Source organism: Dromiciops gliroides, chromosome 3 (genome assembly GCF_019393635.1).
Source record: "Dromiciops gliroides isolate mDroGli1 chromosome 3, mDroGli1.pri, whole genome shotgun sequence".
Lineage (NCBI taxonomy): Eukaryota > Metazoa > Chordata > Mammalia > Microbiotheria > Microbiotheriidae > Dromiciops > Dromiciops gliroides.
Window position 1 is genome coordinate 162891889 of NC_057863.1, and position 17454 is coordinate 162909342.

The 17454-nt window shown below is 36.7% G+C and overlaps 2 protein-coding genes across 6 annotated transcripts in view; both read left to right on the plus strand.

Moving 5' to 3' along the window:
• The window catches only part of BIVM (basic, immunoglobulin-like variable motif containing), a 40221-nt gene extending 33887 nt beyond the window's left edge, over nucleotides 1-6334 (plus strand). For 2 of the 3 annotated variants that reach the window (XM_043993146.1, XM_043993147.1), the window contains exons 7-10: nucleotides 107-239; nucleotides 2168-2254; nucleotides 2944-3040; nucleotides 4551-6334. In XM_043993146.1, coding sequence (XP_043849081.1) covers nucleotides 107-239; nucleotides 2168-2254; nucleotides 2944-3040; nucleotides 4551-4844 — 611 coding nt within the window. In that variant the 3' untranslated portion in view covers nucleotides 4845-6334. The remainder of the gene's footprint in view (nucleotides 1-106; nucleotides 240-2167; nucleotides 2255-2943; nucleotides 3041-4550) is intronic. The other variant, XM_043993148.1, reaches the window with a different exon arrangement.
• Nucleotides 6335-9851: 3517 nt separating this feature from the next.
• ERCC5 (ERCC excision repair 5, endonuclease) overlaps nucleotides 9852-17454 on the plus strand; it is a 30138-nt gene continuing 22535 nt past the window's right edge. For 2 of the 3 annotated variants that reach the window (XM_043993143.1, XM_043993145.1), the window contains exons 1-5: nucleotides 9852-10397; nucleotides 13282-13457; nucleotides 13924-14039; nucleotides 14951-15037; nucleotides 16685-16745. In XM_043993143.1, the coding sequence (XP_043849078.1) occupies nucleotides 10310-10397; nucleotides 13282-13457; nucleotides 13924-14039; nucleotides 14951-15037; nucleotides 16685-16745 (528 nt within the window). In that variant the 5' untranslated portion in view covers nucleotides 9852-10309. The remainder of the gene's footprint in view (nucleotides 10398-13281; nucleotides 13458-13923; nucleotides 14040-14950; nucleotides 15038-16684; nucleotides 16746-17454) is intronic. The other variant, XM_043993144.1, reaches the window with a different exon arrangement.

A 17454-nucleotide genomic window follows, 5' to 3' on the forward strand; every position in this document is an offset into this window, starting at 1 on the left:
GCATTTAGAAATTTTCTTTGTGTACCAAATGACATTTTCTTATAGAAATTTCTATAAAATGTTGTCACTCATTTTTCTGGAGACTCAGGTATTTATCTCTTTGTAGCTTCAGGGGCATTGTCAAAATTAACACATGGACTGAAAGATGAATCACTGGCTTACATTTACCATTGCCAGAATCATTACTTTTGTCCAATTGGATTTGAAGCGACACCAATTAAAGCTAATAAAGCTTACAGGTAAGCTTTATCAATGGGAATTCTTTAAAGGTGATAATATTTTTATTTTGCAGAAGCTATCTGTTTTTTGGTTTGGTTCCATAGCAACTGGGAGTGTAGCTTCATGTTTTTTTAAAATAATAAACATTTTTATTTAAAGTTTTGAATTCCACATTTTATCTATTTTTCCCTCCTTCCCCTCCTCCCTCCCTGAGGCAGTAAGCAATCAGATAAGGGTTATACATGTGCAATTATGTAAAACTAATAATAATAATAATAATAATAATGGAAAACTAATATGGTAATATTAGTCATTTTTATAAGAAAACTTGAATGAAAGGAAAAAATGAAAGAAAGTGAAAAATAACATGCTTCAGTCTGTGTTCAATCAATATCAGTTCTTTCTTTGGAGGTGAATAGTATCATTAGTTGTCTGGGATTGTCTTGGTGTCTTGGACAGCTTCCTTTTGCTAGGAACTCAAAACAATAGCAAGTGTGTCTTTTGTTGACACATTGATTTCTGTTTATTCTGTTTAAAATTTTTTCAGTTTTATTTTGTTTGTTCTTACATATGATTGAAACCTTAATTGGAGAAAATAATCTTGGAAAGAATCTTTGGAAAACTTAAAGACAAAAAGTGCATCAGACTTGACACAGGAACCACATCCAGAGAGTTTGTTAGCAAAGAAAATTTAGGCATCTCAGTCCTAGTTCTTATGTTTAAACTTCATTGAAATGGATTCTTCATGATATCTTGAAGTAATATGCTGGCATAGTTAAAAGTATCAGTGAAATATCATGCTATGGATCTTGGATGAGGATGGAGAGGGCAAATATCCTTGATAAATAAGGAATCCTCTGGGAATAGCTCCAACTGAATAAATTCATCTTGGTTATAGAAGGTTCCTAAGGGATAATCTGAACTCTTTTTTTTTTTTTTTGGTGGAGCAATGAGGGTTAAAGTGATTTGCCCAGGGTCACACAGCTATTAAGTGTCAAGTGTGTGAGACCGTATTTGAACTTGGGTCCTCCTGAATCCAGGGATGGTGCTTTATCCACTGTGCCACCTAGCTGCCCCTGGGATAATCTGAACTCTCTAGGGTTGTTGGTAATGACTGGAAGTAAACAGAAAATAGGTCCTAGACCTGGCTGATGGAAGAACCAGTAAAGTGGTCTGCTTAGTTGGGAATAACATATCTTGGGGAACATAGCCAGAACCACATATATCTTTCATTATCAAAATATTCTCCTGAGGACAGCATCTCTTCTCAAGAGCAGCAGCAGAGAGTCACAGTTCACTTCTCAATGGGAAGTATCTAATGAAGGTGAGGCAGGAAGGAAATTCATATCCTAGAACAAATTCCTTTGTTGCCTATTTTTCCTTTAGTAGGAAGTTTCCAGCAATGAAGTGTGTTGTTGGAAGGCATTTTCATCATTAAAGAAATACTGAAATGGGGTTTCCATTGTTTCAATGATATCTTATAATTAATTTTACTTTATTCCAGAGAACCTCTTTCATTGTGAACTGTGAATTCCCTTTTGACCCCTTGCTTTTTAAGAGCTATTACTTCTGTAGCACTTTGTGAAACTTGCAGTAGTCTTTGGTATATAATCCAAAAAAGTGAATATAACATTTTCTCTCCTTCCAGAGTCTGAGAGTTGGTGTACATCAACTCTCCTAGTCCCATTCATTGGAAGCATGAGATGAGACTAAATGTTATGCCCCATTTTTTTTAGTAATTGTCAGAAATTTTACAATGCCTAAGTTCTTACAGTTTTCCCAACTTTTAGTGCCTACTGTATTAGTATATATATTTTTCCATTGGAACCAAATTATCATCTTGTTATAGTTAATGCAGAACTCTGAAGGGAACCCAAAACCTTCACTTTGATTAAGGCATTGGTGCATATTGTGACCTGAGTTTATTCTGAATGTATTTTGTATTTAGCAGGAGTCACTTGTTGCAGCAAGAAGTAGAATATTGGATCTTAATTGGGGAGCCAAGTAGAAAACATCCTACCATTCACTGTAAAAAGTAAGTTGAGGTACTGTTGACTTACATTTTAATTCTTTATCTGGGCCTGCCTGCAACCAAAGGAAAATATACAGTTTTTGTGCATCAGCCTGATATCACTGTCAATATCATTATGTGTATGTACTATGCAATATTATTTTAAACTCAATTATTGACCTAGAATTTTGGATTAAAAAAACAACACGTATTGTTATAAAGAATATTGCTTATAGCTATGTTATGTCATGTAATGGTAAAAAAATAATTTGAAAAATGAAGTATTAGCATGGTAAAGCTCATTCAGTTCAACCAATATTTTTGTAGTCATTTTGCTATAGATTAAGGAGTGCTGGAATTGGAGTCAGGGAACATGGTTTTTAATCTCATCTTTGTCACTTCTTTAGTAATCTTGGTCATTTCACTTAACTTCTCTGTGCCTCAATTTCCTCACATGTAAAATGATGAGGTTAGACAAGATGTCAACTAAGGTCCCTTCCAACTCTAAATGTGTGATCTCACATTTATTAAATATTTGCTAAAGACACTCAAATAAAAAGACAAAAATGAAATATTCTTCCCTTAAAGAGTTTGTATTGTAATAACCATTAATGTTGTAGCAGTTTGCCTAGATGAAAAATATTCATTAAAATTTTATTCTAGTTCTTTTTAAAAAACAAAAACAAACTCCTGAATTTTCTTCTTGACTCTAGATGGGCAGACATTGTTGTTGACCTTAACACTCAAAATCCAGAGTACCTCGATATTCGACACCTAGAAAGGGGGTTACAGTATAGAAAAACAAAGAAGGTAAGACAAGATTCTACCTAAAGATGCATTTTCCAACTCACCAAAAATTGCCACCCATGCTAAAAAACTTTGAGATTATACCTTTTCTTCCCCAAGTCCTTTAAACTACAGCCTACAAAAAAGTGGAGATAATTTAAGGGAGTAGAGGGAGAGACCAGAATATGATGGCATCATTGTTCAGGGCACTTTACTGCTCGGTGAAAGGAGAGAGATTGAGAAATGCTTTGGACCTTTGGTGCTTTGAAGAAAGGTAAGCAGTAGGAAAAGAGACAAGAAAATGTAGGTAGAATCTGGGAAGGGCATTATACTTTTGAGGCAGGTAGGAGGAAAGAAAGGGGAATTATAAGGAAGCTTTAGGGCTTTAGTCAATCAATCAGCAAGTATTTATTAAGTGCCTACATGCTAGGTGCTGTGACCACACAGTAAGCCACTCCGTACCCTTAAGGAAGTGAGGTGATATGTTGGATGGAGTGTTGGACATAGAATTAGGAAAGCCCAAGTTAAAATCCTGTTGTGGAGACTCACCAGCTCTGAGATCTGTACAAGTCAACCTTTCTTTATCTCAGTTTCCTCAACTGTCTAATGAGGATAATAATAATACCAACCTCGCAGGTATCTCAGGATAAAATGAGATAACAAATGTAAAACCCTGTAAAATGTTATTATTATTATATTTTATTAAGAGACATGTAGGGGGCAGCTAGGTGGCGCAGTGGATAAAGCACTGGCCCTAGATTCAAGAGGAGTTCAAATCAGGGCTCAGACACTTGACATTTGCTAGCTGTGTGACCCTGGGCAAGTCATTTTAACCCTCATTGCCTGGCCCCCCCCCCCCCCCAAAAAAAAAAGAGAGAGAGAGAGAGACATGTACCTGTGTGAATATAATTTTCCTTCTTTGTCTTAACAGAATAAAGCACAAGTATTCAAGGCCTTATTATGTCACATACTGTATCCAATTTTATATTATCCTTTATTTTTGTATCTTACCTCATCTAATGACAGGCAGAATTATGTAGTTGATAGAGAGTTGGCCTTGACAGTAGGAAGATCTGTGTTCAAGTTCTATCTTCGCTATATATTAGCTATGTGACTGAGTGAGATATTTAATCTCTGGGTGGCTACATTACTGATTTTCATAGGGAATTTCCCTACTGGGAGTTCCCTATATAGATGTAACCATCAGTCCAGATGCCCCTCTCCTTTTTTTTTTTTTTTGGTGAGGCAATTGGGGTTAAGTGACTTGCCCAGGGTCACACAGCTAGTAAGTGTTAAGTGTCTGAGGTCGAATTTGAACTCAGGTCCTCCTGACTCCAGGGCCGGTGCTGTATCCACTGTGCCATCTAGCAGCCCCTGCCCCTCTCCTTTAAAAAAAAAAATCTTATTTTCCCAACTAGATCGTCAGTGTGGGGGTTTGGGACTGAATTTTATTTATCTCCCTGAGCACTTAGCGCAGGAACTTGTATTTTAGGTGCTGGATGCCTATTTCTTGAACTGAATATTTGTCTTTTAGGTAGGAGGGAATCTACACTGTATTATAGCCTTTCAGAGACTTAATTGGCAAAGATTTGGCCTTTGGAACTTCCCATTTGGAAATATCCGACAAGAAACACAACCTCCAGCACATACACAGGGACTTGCCAAATCTGAGAGTGAAGACAACATCTCTAAGAAGCATCATGGGCGTCTGGGCCGATCTTTGAGTGCTAGTTTTCATCAGGAGTCAGCATGGAAAAAGATGTCCAGTATTAATGAAAGACGAAATAGTGCCTATTTGGGTTATAGTGATTATGATGGAAATGATTAAATGGGTTCAGTTCTACACAGTTGTGTATGAAAACTTGGAGTAGGACATGCAGTAGTAGGGGGTTTTACTAAGCTTGTGTTATGTATGAATAGATCTCATTGTGTGGGATAAAACAGTCATGTAGTTTTTCAGTACCTAAGCTTGTAAATGATTGTGATCAGTGATCTCAGATATGTGAACAGATAAGCACAGAGTATTATACTTAAAAAAAAAATTAAAGCAAATAAGCAATCAAAGTGGAAAGCAATTTCTTTTTTAAAACCAAAATTAAGCTGTGATTACTTTCTAAAGAAGTTGAATATAAAATATATTTAACAGACCCAAGATATGAACTATGTAACCAAGCATGAAATTTTAAATAACTTTTCTCAGATGAACATTGAAGATTATTCTGCATAAAAGATTAAAATGTAGGTCCTCGGCATCCCTTTTAAAAATGTAGCTGATAGAGCCACCAATTACTAATTTCAGCTAAGGTGTATAATGATAAAGGCTCATCTGAAATTGTCTAGTGTGTTTTGGTAACTCTTTATACAAGTATCAGTATCACTACCACCACACTTGACTTTTTGCCTGTTAACCTTTATCAGAAATCTCAACAAGGAGACATAACTGAAACATCTTGGCACTGAGTACACCATCCATTGGTTGTGGGTAATTTAGTCCATTGACTCCATATACTTTTGCCTTTTTTGACCTGGCAAATTTCTGTAAAACATAGATTAGAAATCTGGATCCTATTTGTAATCCATGTTGCTTATAGATTTTAAAATTTAATTTGGGGGGAGGGATGGGTTAGGTGTCTGAAACTTCAAACTACTAATTAGTGATATGGACTGGGATCTCCTAAGAATTGGACTGGTCCCATTATAGGATGGAGGCACAAGTAAATATAAACATTAAGGAATCTTCTAGCCACTAAGTACAACCAGGATATTGCTTTAATTATCTAATTCAGTCTTAGTGTAAGATCCACGAATTTGCTGCTGAATCCCTGAATCTGATCCACATAATCAATTGATACATAAAGCAAGCATTTAAGATAAAAATAAAAATCTGAGGGGTGAATTTCACATGTTAGAATTCTACTCACACTTGGGAAATTCTGAACCCTACTCTCATTGCTAACAATTTGTGAATTCTAGAAGCTGGGATTTTCTTGCTTTTCTTTCTTTTCAAGGGTCTTTTGGGGAGTATTAAAACAAAATACCTTCATAATTACAAAATGGTGAGACTTTGGCAGTTCTTCTGAAATAAACCTCTAGTAAAAGGTGATTCCTAGTTTATTTTTTAAAAATTCCATATCCATTATCCACTTGTGTATTCTACAAATGAGAACATGGTAATAGGATGCTCATTTTTTCCTAAAGGGAACACTAAACCTCTGTTTAAATAAAATGGGTTAGGATTTGTAGGTTGTTGATTTTGTTAACTAAGACTGGAACTTTTAGAAAACTTTGTTCTTTAAATAAAGCTTTTTTTTGCGTGTGGGTTTTTTTTTTACTTTTAGTCATGTGAATATTTGTGAATTTGGGCATTTATTGTTCAATGACCCTAAAATTTAGTTTAGTAGTAGACAAGTGAACTGGCCTGAATCAGGGAGACCTGGGTTCAAGTCTAGCTACTGATGCATATTGGTCGTATGATCTTGGGCAAGTAACTTAACCCCTCAGTGCCCCAGGCAGATTTCTAAGACCCCAGGTTTCTGAACATTTGCAGATGTATAACAGGAGAAGGAATTTCCTCATTTAGGAATTCCCTACACTGATGAAATCACAACTCTGGTCCAAATAACAATAATAATTTGCACAACTTATTTCTTTCTGCCTAATGAGTTTTGACCAAAAGATTTAAAGTTCTTTTATAATGGCACCAATAGGTAAACTAAAGGATACCTTATTGGCTAAACATATTACTTATCTGGCTTTTAGCTATTGTTAATTGTGTTTTAGGGGACATAATTTAATATGTGTCGTATATCTAGGAGGGCAGCTAGGTGATTCAGAGAATAGAGTGCCAGGCCTGGAGTCATGAAAACTCATCTTCCTGAGTTAAAATCTGACTTCAGACACTAGCTGTGGCAAGTCACTTAACCCTGTTTGCCTCAGTTTTCTCATCTGTAAAATGAGCTGGAGAAAGAAATGGCAAACCATTCCAGTATCTTTACCAAGAAAATGCCAAATTGGGTCATGGAGAGTTGTACACAACTGAAACAACAACAACAAATATCCAGGAACACATTACAATGTAGCATAACTAATATATTTCTATAGGATTTGATAAAAGGGAATGATTTTTAAAAAGCATAATGCATTTATTTCAGTTGAGCTAAAACAAGAGGAAAAGAGAAAAAAGTTAAAATAGAAAAACTCTGTAATTCTTTAATTACATTACTTTATAGACCTAGAACATTTCTTCATTATGAAGTGTTCTTTTTTTACCTAAGAACAAATAACTTAGTAAATATGTAATTTATTTAGAAAGAAATGGATTTTTTTTTGCACATTGCTCAAAAGCTTCTAGAATATGTGGGATGACAGGTGTATTAATGTATTATTGTTGGGACTGTCACAGCCATTCTGGATGAGTTTGGCATTAGGCCAGAAAAGTGACTTAATTGTTCATACTGTTTGGCTCACCAATACATTTAATGGCCATATAAAAAGGCCAAGGACAGAAACAAATGTCCATGGTACAGTACAAAGTGTTTTGGATTTAGCATCAAAGTACCTGAACTCTTGAACATGAGATTTTTTTTTTTTAAACACAGCACAGAGCCTGGTACATACATAGTAGACACTATATAAATGCTTATTCCCTTCCCTTACCCTTAGTTTCCTATAAAATAAGGGGGCTGGCTTCTGAAGTCCCTTCCAGCTCAAACTCTATGATCCCAGGAATAGGGATTGGATCTGTGATTTCATTGGTATAGTAGAGAGCTCCCAGGCAATCAAACTTTCAGTGTAACTTGACACATTCTTTGGAACACAGAGTTTTAGAAATTTGCCCAAAGCACTTTGAAAATAAATGACTTGTCCAGGGTCACACAGCCTATGATCCAGGATAAATATTTCAAAATGTACATAACAACACTGTATGGTAGCAAAGAATTAGAAACAAAGTGGATGTCCATCAGTTGGGGAATGGCTGATGAAATGTATATGAATATAAGGAAACATTATGTAGTAAAAAATGAATACGGAATTTTGAAAAATGAGGGACAAATTATATCATTTGATAAAAAAACAATCAGGACCAAAAGAACAATATGTATAATTAATAAAATAATATAAATTGAAATATCTCTAAAAGGAAAGAACTATAAAATTGAAAAAAAACAATGGGCCATGAGAATAGACAAGGAAGCATCACTTCTCACCACAGAGAAGTAGGAATCTAGGATAGAAAGTTGTGTATACTTCAGATGTAATCGCTGTACTGGATGACTGAAGTGACCCACCCAATGTCTTACAGCTAATAGGTGGCAGAGGTGGGATCTGAAACTAGGTACTTTGTACCCAACTCTTCCTGACTCCATTTGGGGTTTTCTTGGCAAAGACACTGGAGTGGTTTGCCATTTCCTTCTCCAGCTCATTTTATAGTTGAAGAAACTGAGGCAAACAGGGTTGTGACTCACCCGTGACAGCACTAGTAAGTGTGCAATGGATGCTAAATTTGAACTCAGAATGATGGGTCCATGGGTCTTCCTCCCTCCAGTCCAGGCACTCTATCCACTGTGCTACCCAGCTGCCCAGGTAGATAAATTTATAACTAGAAAAAGAGGCAAAAATACGTTTTTTTTCCTTTTAAAATTTGTAAATAGTGTCAATTGCTACCTTTTGTTTTCACATCACCTTTATTTTCCAAATATCCCACACAAAACAGATTGTAAGTAAACTGGAAAAAAAGCACGTTTCGTAATGCAGAGATATAACTACAGCACAGATGACAAAAACCCTTTAACATGACTTATTTGTAGAAGCCGACCTTAAATTATTTCAGCACTCAAAATTTTGTTCAGCGAAAATTTCCAACTAGAAAAAGAGGCTTAAATAATTTATTTAAAACAGTAAAAATACCCCTCCCCCCAAAAAAACCCCTTGTTACTTTTTGTTCTTACATCAGCTTTTTTCCAAATATATACCTCCTTCCTCCAGAGTAATTTGTTTTAAAGAGGGGGAAAATAACTATTTTCGATGTGATCGTTGTGATATTAATGTACATGTCTAGATCCTTTTATGAAAATCCTCACTTAAAAAAATGATCTTCTTTCTGTTTCAACCGTCAGGTTAAGTATAAAAAACTTTGGAAGCCACCCTTTCCAAGAGGGATACACTATGCTTAAAGGAATGAAACACTCAATTCATTCAATGCTCCCCGCCTACTAAGTGGGTGCACAGTGCCGGGTCACGTGAGGGAGGCAAACGTGAATGAGACCAGGTCTCTACCCTAGAGGAACTGCGAGATCAGTCGCTCATTTTACTCTGAAAACAATATCCAAGGGAGGGTGCACGAAGAAGGGAAAACGTAAATATTCAGGGAGGAGGGGGTAGAGGTGGGATGATACTGAAATAAAGAGGAAAAAACGTGCTTTGGGAAGGAGCATAAGGCAGTCAAGCGGCAGGTAGGGTCCTGAGAATGGGTCTCTCGGGGGAAGCAAAGACACGATTAAGGGGCAATCTTGGCTGGCCCTCCGCCCACACCCAGATGGAGTGCAGGACTGGAGCCCTTCCGAGGCGACGGGAGGGCGGGACTAGGGAAAAGTCCACATCCGGCGCCACACAATAGTTAGACGCGAGGTGCGTCGGCAACTTCTTCCGGAAGTTTCTGCTCCGAGGCTCCAAGGCCGTCCCCTGCATCAGCTCGTCTTTCTGCGTGACGTAACGTGTGCGCGACAGCCGGTGGTTGGGCTGGTGGAAGTGATAAGGCGGGACTTCCTGAACGGAGGTGGGAGGGACTTTTTGCGGAAGCCGGAAGCTCTGCGTCGAAGTCGGGTTCCGGCGGAACCCAACTTCGCCTGGGTCTCTGACGGCCATCGAAGGTGAGCTGCTGGGGACACCTGGTGGTTACTTGGTCCTTTCCTAATCCTAAACTAACTGCCGACTGAAGAGTGAGCGACAGAATGGACTCGCACAACTTGCGGCTGGGAAGGAGTTGTTCGTTTTCTAAGACTTGAGGGATATTTATTTATTTATTTTTTGTGAACTGGGAGAAGTTGGGGTTAACTTCGAGGTTAGGGATGGGCCTGGAGGTTGGTCCCTGTTGGCCACCGCTTCCTTCCCTTTTCCTTTCTGCTCCAGGAACCCAGTGCCTGACGGCGCCTTGACCGGGTAGAAGGGAGCAAAAAACCTAGAGACGCAAACATCCAAAACTCACGCTCCTCTGTCATTCTGGTGGAAACGGTCTTGCAGGTTGTTTCTGACAGGTCTGACTCCGTAAAGGTGATTTGAGAAAACCCAGGAGCAATGGGAGTCCAGGGACTTTGGAAGCTGCTTGAGTGTTCGGGAAGACAGATAAATCCAGAAACGCTGGAAGGAAAAATTCTTGCTGTTGGTATCCTTAAAATGATCGTTGTGCTTTTGTGAGGCGGGGAATGCTTTTGTGGAATCCTAGCATTAGCACTACATCGTTTCTAAAATGAGAGGTTTAGATTGGGTCTTTAAGATCTTTTCCTAAAAAATTAAAAAAAATCTTTTCCTTAAAATCCCACAATTCAGTTTTCTGCATCCTGGTTTAGCTGACTCTTTTTATCCCTACTATATAGCTCGGTGTCTGGTGCTTAATAAATGCTCATTGATTCTTATCTCTTGGACAAATGATGAATGGTATCTGTGACTTGTTAGGATTATAAACATTCTTTACATCTTAATACTAGACTTGCTTTCCATTTGTGAAAATAGTTGATCTAGAGCTGAGAGGGATCTTAGAGATCATGGAGTTCAAACCCTACTCAGTTAACGAGTGAGGAAAGAGAGACCCAGAGAAGTGAAGTGACTCGTCCTAGTTTACACAGGTAGTAAGTGGCAGAAAGCTGGTTTTGAATTTCATCCCTGTAAATCTAGGTTCAGAATTCTTTCCACTTCACCAACATCTTATATGATTCTAGATTTGCTTAACTCGTCTCAGAAATCATAGGATCATTACTCTGAAACTGCAAGGGACATTGAGGTCAGGTACTTAAATTCCCACATTTTTGAGATGAAGAAAATGAGGCTGGCTCTGAGAAGTTTAGTGACTGTCTAATGCCAAATATTATATGCCAGAGGTGGGATTTCAACCCAAGCTTTCTTACTCTGGAGTCATTACTTTCCCTTAAAATACTATGGGAGAGGGAGAGAATAATATTAGCTCATTTAAAAAATTTACAGGGGCAGCTAGGTGGTGCAGTGAATAGAGCACCGTCTCTGGAGTCAGGAAGACCTGAGTTCAAATCAAGCCTCAAACAGTTGACACTTACTAGCTGTGTGACCCTGGGCAAGTCACTTATCCCCAATTGCCTCACCCAAAAACCAAAACAAAAAATAAAAAATTTACAAATGTGGTTTTTCTAACCCTGCTGAGACATTGTGACAATAGGAAAGGTGCTGGACTAGGATTTTACTTTTATAAGCTTTGTGATCTGTATAAGTCATTTAACCTCTCTGAATTTGTGTGCTATTTTATAAAAGAAGATACTGTGAGGAAAGTACTTTTTTAATGCTTTATAGTACTAAATAAGTTTCATCTGTTCTATCATATGGCTCTGGTTGTAGGATTAAAGCATCCTAGGATTCTTTGCCTTCTTTTTTTAGAGTTTCACATCTTGTGGAGCCCAGGCTCATTACTATGGTACATTAATTTGCTACAAATACGTATTTTTTTCAGTCTCAAATAGAAGCATGGATGCAGTGAGTCTTGCTTTTTTAAGTCTTGGTATAATTAGAAACATTTGCTTGCTCAAAATATTTCAGCTCATTTAACTTTATGGACCCTTTCCACCCTCTCTAGTTTAGTTATGCTTTCTGATATAGTTAAGTAAATTGTGGGGCTTAAAATTGATGTGTTTTGCTGTTTATTAAGTACTACTTTTGAGACTTCAGGCAAGTCATTCTGCTTCATTTACCTTATCTAAAATGAGAAAAGAATATAATTCACAATTTTTGTACTTTTATTGACTTTAGTTGAATCTTGTTGTACACCATGTTGTAGTAGATAGAGAACTGACCTCAGAGCCAGAACATCCTAGGTTAAAGTTCGGCCCTTGACACATACTGTCTATGTGATGCCTAATAAGTCACTTGACTTCTTAGTTTTCTGAGTCATATTCTAAGACTGAGTTGCAAAGCAGGCATTAACCTGCATGTTAGTGAAATTATAGGTCTCATTCTTTTCCCCATCTCTTATTCCTACAACAGCAATTTGCATAAATTCCTTTGTTTTACACAAAATTAGCAAGTGAATGAATTATTAGAATAGACTTGAACTAGATTTTCAGAGGTCACATATTGAATATAAAGTTTCTTAGAGCCTTATCAGTCATCAGTGTGTGATTTTTGTGTGATGTTAGTTTTGTTCAGCTCTTTTGGTGGGGAATGCCTCTTCCTTTCCTATACATCCCAGGTGGCATCTATGGGGTATTCAGGGAGCACTAGCACTTCTGGTGTAAGGGCTTGCCTGAGACATTGCCAAGGTTGCTCATCTACTTTTGGCATCCACCTCCCAGCTCTTACCTGTAGCTCCAAGAAGCTGTAGCACTTGAAGTGACTAGATCCTGGTAAAACTCTTGGCAGATGGGCTGTACCACAGAGGGTAATCAACAGGCCTCAGATTATTTGTGAGTAGGGGGACATCTGCTGCAAGCATGTGCTGACTTTCCCTGCTGGAATGGGACTATGAGAACAACTTGTTTTTTTGACCATGGGGGTGGATGAAGCAGGTGCTGTGGAGTGCTTAGAAGGTTGGACATTGAAGACATTAAGGTCATCCACTGCTTCCTGGGCCATTGCCAGTCATATTCACTTTTGTCTTGCCACTGAACCTTGATGACTGAAAGAGAGATTGAGGCTAATGACTTCATGAAATTCTACCTCACTTATCCAGTTTATGCTCTGAGTAAAGCTATCACCTCATGATGTTACTTTTCCTCTTCAAAAATGACAAGATGTTGTTGCCTTTGTAATAAATTGTGCTTTAATACATGTTTAACAGAATACAAACACATTTTAAAACTTTGTTCTATAAGAAGATAAAGTAATTGATTAAAATTAGGCTTTTGGCTTCTGGTTTCACAAATGATAAAAAAAAAAATAGTTTATAGTAGCAAAAGACCAAACAGAGTTAAATGATTTTGTATTTAAAATAGTTATGAATAATTGTTCAGATTGTAGTTGATTTCCATTGAGTGTTGAGTATATATTTCACAATTGCAAAAGCATTTTTCCCTTGATAATTCTTACAGATATTAGCATTTGGCTGAATCAGGCACTTAAAGGAGTCAGGGACAGACATGGAAACTCAATTGAAAATGCCCATCTTCTCACTCTGTTTCATCGACTTTGCAAGCTATTATTTTTCAGAATCCGTCCAATTTTTGTTTTTGATGGAGAAGCACCACTGTTGAAGAAACAGACTTTGGTATGTGCATTTTTTTTTTATCCCCAATTTTATTAACTCCCCATAACTCCCATGACTTCTATTTGCATTGTACCATAGCCACTCAGGAGTGGCCACATCTCTAGACCTCATTATTACCTGTAATTGTTTGAGGTTTAAGGTGGGGGAATTCTAAAATTCCCTTTTCTGATCACAGTTCCCTATTTCTCCTACTGCCTTTTCCTAAACCTGCTCTTTCTCCTAACCATTGATTTTGCAAACTGTTCCACCTTTCTCCTCCTTTCCCTATTTCTTCCTCCATTTGGAGTCAAGGAATATGGTTGTCAGTGGTGGAGACAAGCAGAGAGGAGAAAAGCAGAACAACCAAAACAAATAACAAATGTTTATAAAGTAATGAGATGGATTTTTCTTTTGTATTTTACAGAATGGCTCTGAAGGCATTTCAGAGGCAATCTACCCTCTGCCATAAAACTCTCTCTCTTTGTAGGCTAAGAGAAGACAAAGAAAAGATTTGGCATCTAGTGACTCCAAGAAAACTACAGAAAAACTTTTGAAGACATTCTTAAAAAGACAAGCTATCAAAACTGCTTTGAGAGGCAAAAGGTAAGATGTTTGATGTGTTTGAAATAAGATAACTTCATTGGTTAGGCTGTCCACTTAATCTTACCTCAGTTCCCAATTTGTGTCAGACAGAAATCTTGTACCACAGAACAGTATAGTGGGAATAGTATTGTGTGATGAGTAAGAAAGCCTTGGTTTTCTGGTTCCCTTCTGCAAGCCATGTAATCTCTTTGAGTCTGTTTCCTCATATGCCGAATGAAGGAAAAAATTATTATTTTGAGTATATTTAATCTAAAATATTTTAAACTCCATTATTGGTTATGTGAAAAATTTCTTATTTTGAGAGACCTTGGACCTTCCAGGGTGATAGTTCCAGAGCAGGTTTAGGAAAAGGCAGTAGGAGAAATAGGGAACTGTGAAGAAGGAAGGAAACAGGCATTTATTAAACACTACTATGTGTCTGACACTTTTCCAAGTGATGGGAATACAAATATAAGCAAAAAGAAATACAAAAAGATCGGAATGCAGGAGTGCTCTTTTCTCCTTATTCTCTATCATTTTTCTCTTCCTGTTCCTCAGAAGCAATAGCAGAAGAGGAAACAGTTTGGAATATAGTTTCAAGGAGCAAGTATATTTCTGTTTCATAAGTAGCAGCTGTCCGGGGGCAGCTAGGTGGCACAGTGGATAGAGCACTGGCCCCAGAGTCAGGAGGACCTGAGTTCAAATTCAGCCTCAGACACTTAACACTTACTGGCTGTGTGACCCTGGGCAAGTCACTTAACCCCAACTGCCTCCCAAAAAAACAAAACATAAAGTAGCAGCCGTAGGTAGATTAGGTCATTCCTGGGAGAAATATTTTGCTTTTTTAATCTCATCAAGAGAGGTGAAAGTAAAGGTATACTATGATTGGAAAGATGGTCTTTTGATATCTCTGTTTAAATTTTTTTTTTAAGAGATGAAGCACTTCCTAGTCTTACCCAGGTTCAAAGAGAAGATGACATTTATATTTTGCCTTCATTACAAGAGGAGGAAAAAAATAGGTAAACATTTTTTTTACTTTAAAAAATAATAGCTATAACTGATGCTGTAATCATAACAGGTTTAAACCATAATCTCTAACATAGACAAAGCCAGGTAGGAATTAACATCTCTTTTTAGAACTATATTTACAAGGTGACTCATTTAACAGACTTTCTTTTGTGATGTGGTATACGCTATTTGTTTTCTTAGTGGAAGACTTTTGTATTTTTATCTTGGTAATAAAAGTATATATATACATATATATATATATATATATATACATATATATATGTATTCAGAACTTGCAATATGATTTAAAAATTTTTCTTAAGCTTTGATTGGCAAGTATTTAATTTTTATAACTGATGTTCAAAATTTGAAGTCTCTACTCATAATTAACAAGTCTTCCCACAAAATGGATTACTGCCTTGTAATTTGAACCTCAGTAGAATAGAATTGTGATTTAATTTATTTAATTTTCAATAGTTTCCAAAATTTAGGAAATTTTAAGACTGTGGGTGTTTGTTATAGTGCTTATTTGGAATGGGATTAAAACTCCAAAATAATTAACATGTAATGAATATTCACTATGTGAAAAGACTTGATTTTACAGCAAATTCTGTAACAAAACCTGGAACTGGCCAGTTATTCTGTATCATCTTGTGTTGAGAAAAAAATGTATCATGATATTTTGTGTGTAAGGATTTTAATTGTTCTACAGTATTTCAGAGCTTGTCACCGTTGCTTAGGTCCTTATTTCTGTTATCACAGTAGAATTATCTCAAAACTTATAAATAATTTTGATTGCTTTTCTCTCTTCCTTCTTTTTTTCTATAAGCAAAAACTCTGCCAAACCCTGTCAATTCTTTCACAATGTCTTTGAGTTCATATCGTCCCTTTTTTTATCATTGCCACCATCTTAAATCCAGACTCACATCCCCTCATTCTTTGACATTTTTAGTAATGGTTCTTCCATGCGGATGTTAGATTAATTTTCCTTAGTCACCCATTTTCATGTTGTCCCTCAGCTTCTCAAAAACCTTAAATAGCCCTCCATTGCCAAGATATCAAACTCCTTACCCTGGTATTCATGGATCTCTGCACTCTGATCTTAGACTACAGACTATTTTTCCAACATCATCTGTCATCACTGCTAAATGATGAACAAAGTACTGAAGCCAGACCTGTGGTCTGATTAACCCCCTGTGCATTCAGATCCTTGTTCCTTGCTTCTATGTTTGAGGTTCCTGGAATGCCCCTTCCCCTTTCTTTTTTTCCAAATCTGACCTACTTTTCAAGGACCAGCTCTAGCCTCACTAACTCCATGAAACCTTCTCTGATTACTATATCTTATGGTACCCCTTTATTTATCTATATGATTTATCACTCAATTGTAGTTTTCTGTATTGACATCTGTGTGTTTTTTCCATTGTTTCTTAACTCTTACATTTCTAACTTTTCATGTCCTATCTCTTCCAAATAGATTATAAAGTCTTTGAGGGCATGAATCATGTATACTTTGTATTGTCTACATCATGTGGTAAAGTGGTATGCATATAATTGCTCAAAGGTACTTAACTAGATTCATAGTTATTTACTGTGTGTTTATAGAAAATATTTTAATGTGTACTAAAACTTCCATCCTTGTTTGTTAATTGAAACTTTAGCTCAGAGGAGGAAGATGAAAAGGAATGGCAAATAAGAATGAGTCAAAAACAAGCATTACAGGTAATCAGAAATATTTTTTCAAAGTTAGAAATAGTATTTTTCATGGAATGGAAAAATAATCTTAATATATCTGATATGTATATATAAAAATGTCTTTTTAAAATTAAAACTGGGGCAGCTAGATGGTGCAGTGGATAAAGCACTGGTCCTGGATTCAGGAGGACCTGAAAAAACAAAACAAAACAACCAAACAAAAAACTGATGCATTCTCAGTTCTGTTTAGAACAGTATGTAAAATGGTTGGATTATCTGCAGTAGATATTACTTTCCAAGTTTATTAAGCAGAAGTGTTAACATTCTAGCATAATTGTCTTTCTTTATCAGTAATTCAAGGATTTCTGGTTTCATCAGTGTAAGTTTAATTTCCACTCATGTAGATTATAACCAGGTTTTCTTTAGCTTCTGTCACTGAAAAAACAAATTATCTTTTGAGAGTCAATTTTATTTATATTCATCTACCCTATTTCTTAGACCCCCCAAAATGTTATGAAGTCCTTTCCCAGCTTTGTAGGACTTATGAGAGCTTATGATTCCTTTGCATAGTTATTGAGAAGCCCGGGCCTCTCTTTTGTAGGGAAGCTATGAATTATAAGCATAACTACTGTCTGGCAGTTCATTCTGGGTGCGTTTATATTTTTGTGTCTCCCAAAAGAAAGATTTAAAAAATTGAGACATGTATGATCAGAAGAGGTGAATTGTTTATATAGTG